This window comes from Alligator sinensis, unplaced genomic scaffold, assembly GCF_000455745.1.
Source record: "Alligator sinensis unplaced genomic scaffold, ASM45574v1 scaffold29_2, whole genome shotgun sequence".
Taxonomy (NCBI): Eukaryota; Metazoa; Chordata; order Crocodylia; family Alligatoridae; genus Alligator; species Alligator sinensis.
In genome coordinates, this window is record NW_005842194.1 from 1,477,999 (window position 1) to 1,485,664 (window position 7,666).

Consider the following 7,666-nt stretch of genomic DNA (forward strand, 5'->3'; position numbering starts at 1 on the left):
CCCCCCCCCCCCCCCCCGCATCTGCATCGTACCCCCCCTCCCTTCCCACGCCAGCTGGGCAAGTGTCAGCAGAATATAGCCCCTGCAGCTCCCCCTGCCAGGGGAGAGGCCAGGGGAGCTGCGGGAGAAGCCCCCATGGATGCTCTGCCATGCCCAGCCTCCTGGCACTTAAAAATAAATAAATAAAGCCCCATGCTCACCAGTTGTAGCAGCAGCGATTGAGGCCTCAGAGGGCTCATGGCAGAGCCCCCCCCTCCACACACGCACACGCACACGCACACGCACAGTGCGGGGCAGTGGGGATTGCCGTTCTTGTAGCCAGTGAGTATGGAGCTTTATTTTATTTTATTTTTTAAGTGCCAGGACAAGGCCTGGGCTGGGCAGGGCAGCTATGGGGGCTTCTTACATGGCTCCCCCCATCCTGGGAGAGGCAGGGGCAGACCACAAGGGGCGCCGGAGGGCACAGACCAGAGGAGCCGCAGGAGAACCTGCAGCTACTTGGCTGTGCCTACCGAATCACTGAATCTCTCCGAATCGGCACCGAATCTTCCTAAGCTGATTTGGCCGAATCGACTCAGGAAAATGATCTAAATATCTGAATTAAATCACTGTCCTCCGAATCGGTCGAATTCAAATCAAATACTTCCCTATTCGCACAGGCTTATTTAATACCACACAATAGACCCTGTCCTGGTTTACCCTTTGCTCACTTTCAAGTTCCCTTTAGTTCTACCCTGCTTTTTATTCTCTGTTATCATCCTGACTACAAATCGCTTCATCTACCTCTTACCATTTGTTTTAGGTCTCTTACCTAAACACCTTTTCCATTACCCACTGGAAGTATGCATTGTATTTGTATGAAATTGTATGCAGTAAAGGCTTTCTAATGTGAATTGTTTAATTTCAGACCACAGTTTTCTTGGCTTTGAATGGCAAAAGCGTTGGTGTGCTCTTAGTAGGACAGTCTTCTATTATTATGGAAGTGACAAAGGTAAGTATTATAAACTGTTAAAATATGATGTTTTTAAATGTGTAGAAAAATAGGAATGCTTTAGGAGAGAGGAGGCAGATGGGAAACTGAGTTCAATTCAAAAGCAAAAGAATCTTTCAAGAGAACAGTTAGCTCTTGCACAGTGCTTTGCATTTTGAGTTGCACAAATATTAATCTTGTTGACCTCCAGATAGGACAGCATTTTTGCACTTACCTTGGTCCCTCAGATCCTAATACAAACAAGTAGTTTAAAATAATGGTTATAAGAGAACAATAATCACATTTTTAATCTGTAAGTATAGCAAGTAAAATGTGAACTAAGCAATAGTAGTGGTGCACACAAAACTGGTATTCCAGTAACAACTGACAAAATATTTTTGAATGTGCAAAAAAGATATTGGTTGCATACAATAAGGTAGGTTCTGGAAAAAATGATAGCATATAACAAAATGGTTAAAAACCTGAATGTTACAAATAATAACATGGTTATAAGCCTACAAATTTATAAATGGTTATTAACTGTAAAAGGAAAAAGATTATAATTTTTTTTTTTTTTTTTTTTTTTTTAGAAAAAAAAAAAGTCATCTTAATCTCTACACTTGCTATGTTCTGTAATATTAAATTCACTAACCAGTGGCTATCTTTACAGGGCAAAGATCTTATGCACATTTCCAGAGACTTAGAAAAGGGGTTAGGAAATTGCTGGGGGGAGGGGGGGGCTCTCTGCTCAGACTGAAATTTAGAGCAAAAGGACAGCAGTCTGAGAATAAATTGCACCTTTGATTATCCCATTGATAATATAAAATGGCCTTGATGATGATATGGAAAGTGGTTCTCCTATTTACCATTTTGTAACTAGACTAGATGCAGCTAGTTCAGAACTACACTTAAATCTTTTTCCTTCCCTGTTCCTATTTCTTTCAACTGCTTGAAAATGCTTGGCTTTACTTACCCTAATCTACTCCTATAAAGCCAACTAAAGTCTACAATTCTCTCAGCACCTGTACATTTGCGTTTTCTTATTTTTTTCACATGGAAAAACCAAGGCAAAAAGAATCAGTTACTGGTGAGACTATGTTGTGACCCAGTCAGAGCCAGGTTTTTAGCTTAGTTCTGTTCTCAATCCCCTGAGTCAGTGTTATTTAGTATAAATGGTTGTTAGATTTCTTTAAAACAAACAAAAACCTCACTACAAAAATAATTCCTACCTCTTTCTCTGAAGCATATTACTGTCTAAAAACTGTGATTCAAGATTCTCTCCATAGTTCTTCCACCTTAGCATGTTCAGAGTAAAAGTTGCATTGATGTCTTATATAAAAGCCAACCCTGGAAAGTAAAACTCTTCTTCTTGAGTGTATTTTTGAGAACACACATGAAAGAAAGAAGCCTGATATTCCCCCACCCCTCTCCCCTCAAAATTGACTTTGAGGCTATCAGTTTACTAAATCAGATTTATGTTCCCCACATTTGATACGGAAGTGTCAGGCAGACTACATAGAATCTCATAATTGCTTTTTAAAATGATCTTTCAAAGTAGAATGGCCTCTTCTAAGATGTCTCCCGACATTTACAACTTTCTGTATACCAGTTTCACTTGTTCTCTAAATCCTAGGTGTTGTCTTAATTTAAGTGTGTGCGCCTCCTTCCTTATTTTTGTTTATCATTAGTTCAAACAGTCTAGTAGCATTCATCCTGTTTGAACTATTTCATTCTGAAATAGTGCTGACCCATCTAAACTCATCTCTCTTTAAAAAAAAAAAATAGACCTCTGGGGCTCATCTTATCTCAGTACACTAAGGATTTACGTGTACAATTCTTTGGCTGCTACAAATTCCCTTTTCCTACTCTGCTTATGTTGTCTTTGTTTCCAGAGATTTAAAATATGCTTGCTAAATAGTTCTTCATCTTTTGCTATTTCCTTTGGTGTTTTGCGATTGATCAAGCTTCAAATAGGATCTTTCTTGAGTATTTTTGGATGGCCCTGCTTTATTAAATACGTTTTAGCTCTTATAATATTTTAGAAATAGCTATTTTTTAAATTTTGCCAATAAAATGGTGTTGCTGGCTTTGAGTGTTTGTTTTTAAGTTGTTTTGCAGGACCTTTGATCTGCTAATGTTTTTGCAGCTTTTTTCCTGCTTTTTTGGGTATATATTGCAGAGCATGTCTACATTCATGAGTATGCAGGTAATTGTTGTGTGTCTGCAGGCTTGAGGCAAGCATGCTGCCTTTCCTCTATACTAGTATTTTTCTCTCATTGCTGTTGTTGATAATATATACTAATCTCTGCTTACCCCATCCCTGTACTTACTTACTGGTACTAATTTCTAGTTTTTTGGGGTATGGATCCTATATCCTTTAGTATAACAGATAGCAGGAATTCATCTGTGGTGCACTGAGACACATTTTTTTCTTCTGCCATGGGCAGAAGTTACCTTTACCTGTCATCACATGTAGGTTCTTGTCCCAGCACACTGCTCAGCTGTTTGTAATCATAATTACAAACACAGATCCTTTGGAGGAATAACTTCTGACTATTCCCCAAATGTTTGACATGGGACAGACTTTCAGAGAGACAGGAAGGTCTGTTGGTAATTATGGGAATGTATAAGGGTGCTGAATGTAGAAGGCATGTCAGAAGCATACAAAACAGATTTGGAAGTTGTGCTGCATACTGTGACTGGTGCCTTATCCTCATGTGTTGACCAGCATTTTTTAAACCGGACACTTAGCAAGGCATGATGGGTCATATTCAGGGATCTTGATTTTCTCTGATTAAAAAAAAAAACACACACACAATTTTTGGATTAAAAAACAAACAAACCCAAAATCCACATTTTTTCATAATCAAAATGAAACTACTAATATATTAGTGGGAATAGCAGTGTGCTTTTGCACTATTTTGGAATCTCCCAGTTGTTTTCTGTGGGAAGCTCCAAGAACTGGAACTTCCCTTTAGAAGGAAGAGTGACAGATATTTTGGTCATCCAAGTCTACAAAACAAGATGACCAGGGATCCTGGTTTTCTGTAGCCCCCATCCCAGTGCCGCTGCCGCCACCCACCCTGAGCACAGCCTGCCTCAGACCCTGCCGGGAAAAGCCCAGCACAGCCCCAGCCCACAGCTGCAGCTCACCCCACCCCATGCAGTTCCGGAGGGCACACGCCCTCCTGGGGTGTGTGCAATGGTGGGAGCTGCCCCCCCTCCCCATGTCCCCTAGACAAGCCGTGGCTCTGCCCCAGCCGCACTCCCTCCCTCACTGTGGGGGGCATTGACCTGCCCCCCATTACGTCCCTTCCCTCCTCTTCCGCCACAACAGACTTGCCAGCTGCATGCAGCTGTATCGGAAATTGGATTGATATCGGCCGATATGCCTACTTAAAAATTGACCATCGGTATTGGCCCCCAAAATCTCTATCGGTGCACCGCGAGTTCCCCAGTACCTACCAGGGTCAAGAGAAGCAAGGGAAATTAAGGGGATTCCATGTGTGGTCATATCCATGCCACACAGTGATTTTTTTTTTTTTTTTTTTTTTTTTTTTAATGAACACTCAATTGCTAATTTCATTTTGGGGATAACGAAATACTAAGAAACATATTGTACTGAATAGTCCCGCTGATAGTTTACTGCCATTGAACCTACTTGTATTTTTTGTGTTCTGCCTATGCCCCTCTTCTTTTTTTCCCTGCCTCCCTCTTCTTCCTTGCATTTGGTGCAGTGCTGTACAGAGGTTAGGTGAGTGAGGATTGTTTGCTTCCCACAGCCCCTACCACCATGCCGTTTTTGTAGTTTTCAGGGAGCCACTGACAATTCCACTTCCTGAACAATTTGCAGATTATGGTAATACATTGGAGAGGGTAAAAGAGCAAGACCCTGAAAGATTAACTACTCTGACAGGGATTTGTATCTATGGTGGAAACTGCACAGCAGCCATCATTTGATATTCTGTACACGGCTATGGACTTGGGTGGAGACTTGCAGGTGCTTAGCCCTAGCCGATATCATTCTGAAGGGGTACTCCATGAGTTTCTAGTCCCACTGTCTTTCCATGAACATCTCTTAGCTTTCTGCTCCTGTTCCTCTGCTCCTCAGCTAAAATACCAAGCAAAGGAAGAGAAAAAAAATCAGGTAATTATTCTGAAAAAGTAAAAAAATGAATTCCCTGCACAATACTGCTTTTATCAATAGGTCACAATTTTAAAACTTTTATCATTTCTAGTATGCTACCCTCTCTCTTTTGGAAGCTCAGTTATCCAGAGATAGCAGGTGAAAATTTAGCAAGAGATTAAGACATCGTGGCAAGTAGATTTTGTGTTGTGTGCGTGTCCACTAACTTTAAACAAACATCAAAATGCCTCTTGACTATACAGTCTTGGTGAGAGCACCTTTTATCACCCTGGGTTCCTGGATTTTGTTTTTAGGCTGAGCAACCCACCAAGGACACGAAATGTTTTGGAAGTCTCCGAATGAAGGAGAGAGGTGGCATTGGAAGGGCAGTAGAAGGGTTCTTGCAGTCTGTTCAAAGGGGATTTTTAAGAGTCTAGTGATTGCACACCATATGGAGTACAGTGGTCTGATTAACAGAGGTGGAACAGCAAATTTTGACTTCCAGCTAACCTAACCAATCAACTACACTTCTTGGGCTATGTAAGTAATGCTTACAAATTTGTCAAGGAGCAGGGAAGGAGAGAAGAAATCTTGAAAAGCTGTTGAAGTGCTGTTTGACTGACATTGCTGTAACTGCTAATGTCTCCCAATGGAATCAGTACTGGAGAAGGACAAAAGCTGAACAGTTTGGGCTTTGCCAATGAAGGCTTCAGTGATTTATCTCTGCAGAAAATGAATGTTCAATAGCTAGGGTCAGCAACATTTTTCTGGTGACAGCTGGAACAAATGAGCTTGGGTAGATCTAGAACCCATGCACTGCTGCCGCTTCGCACAGCTGCCTAACTGCAGTGTGGTGTAGGTGAAGCCAAGTGCTACCTAAGCCCTTTGGGTATCTTTACACATGATTTGGGGGGAGGAGGGGCGCTTTAAATTAAAGCGGGTCTCGGGAGCCACTCTAAAGTGCCTGCAGCATCTAATGTATTCAGCATGCCATGCTTCAAAATAGTAGCGGTGGCGGTTTTAACTGAAGCTCTAGTTAAACTTTAGTTAAAATGATTCTGCCGCCATTTTGAAGCGCAAGGACACTGAATACATAAGATGTTGAGACTGCTCTGATGCTCCGTAATTACAGCAAGTCAGAGCAGGCATTCTGCACATCTGCAGGCACCTGTTGGTTCTAGGCTGGATCCAGTAGCTCCATGGTCCACATATGCGTGTGGGCTGTAAGTTTCCAACTCCTGCTCAGTAAGATCTTAGGTAAAAGTTCTCCATCCTGAGAGGGCTGACATGAAACAAGATTAGCAAAGACAAAACTGACTTTCTGAATTGCAGTGCTGATGGATGTTCCCCCACTATAGCAGAAAAGTTGCAACAGATTCTGATAATACATTAGGAAAGGCATCTTTTGATTTTACATAACAACCTATGTGACCATGTAGCCAGAGGTAGAATTGGTAAGGCAATATTATGTAACAGTTAGTTCTTGACTTAAGAGATTAAATTTTTTTCCTGGCCCCTTGGCATTCCTCTGCTGTATGGCTCGAAAACTTGGACCACGCCCCCTTGGCAGTCAACTTGGGCTGCAAGTGCTGCTGGGAGTGGATTGGCCTGTTAGTAAGGGTAAGAGCAAGCTCGTTACATGACTGCTTCCCTTTATCACACCCCCAAACTCAAAATTCTCCTTAACTTTGCACTTATCAGCTACTTACTGAAAAATCTCTTCTTCTTTAAAACAATAACAGGTGCTGAAGTCAGCACTTACTGGGCTAGAGCTCGGGCTGTTATGCTTGTGTCTGTCTGTGGGCCTCTCCTCTAACCATATTCTCGGAGAGGTGTTCCTTAATGTCCAGTGGAACAATTTTCTGAACTAATTGTTCTAGGAGCCCCACTTCCTGACAGTCCCAGGAGCTGCACATGGTGGAAGGGAGCGGGGAAGGCAGCCAGCTCCATCATGTGGGGCTTCCCCCTGGTGATGCACAAGTCCTGGGAGCTACATGTGAGCCCTGCGCAATTAGAAGTGGACTGGCCTGAGTCTGCTCCTTGCCGCCACGTGCAGCTTCTGAAACTGGCTGGAGCCATGTGCTGCCAGGCAACTGTGCCGGCATGGGCCATAAGCACCCCGTGGGCCTGCTGCTGCCACCAGTGGGGGCTGTGCATCATGGGGAGGGGATGTGGGGGAGGTCCCCACACCCCCCACCCTCCCTCATGCCCCACAAATGCCAAATACCCACCCCCTGCCCCCACCCCCACAGCCTCAATTATACATACACCTAAATGTCCAACATACCCTACACCTCCTCGCACACAGCCATACCCACTCACAAACCCCATACATGCACCCCACACCCCACCATACACATACACCCACTCTCCGAACTACACCCCACACACTCCCCCACATACCCATCACACACAATATACAAGAGTAAGACTATTTTTGAGCTATTACACAATTACTTACACACACACACACACTATGCAAACAAATGTCAATAAGGACAAAAATATTTTTTTAAATTAAAATATGCTATAGTAGATGTTTGACTTTTACTATAAGATTTGGTAATTTT

The 7,666-nt window shown here is 42.7% G+C and overlaps 1 protein-coding gene across 3 annotated transcripts in view; it reads left to right on the top strand.

Moving 5' to 3' along the window:
* SKAP2 (src kinase associated phosphoprotein 2) overlaps positions 1-7,666 on the top strand; it is a 142,567-nt gene that overhangs the window by 75,062 nt on the left and 59,839 nt on the right. For all 3 annotated transcript variants that reach the window (XM_025207419.1, XM_014521236.2, XM_014521235.2), the window contains one exon: positions 908-991. In XM_025207419.1, the coding sequence (XP_025063204.1) occupies positions 908-991 (84 nt within the window). The remainder of the gene's footprint in view (positions 1-907; positions 992-7,666) is intronic.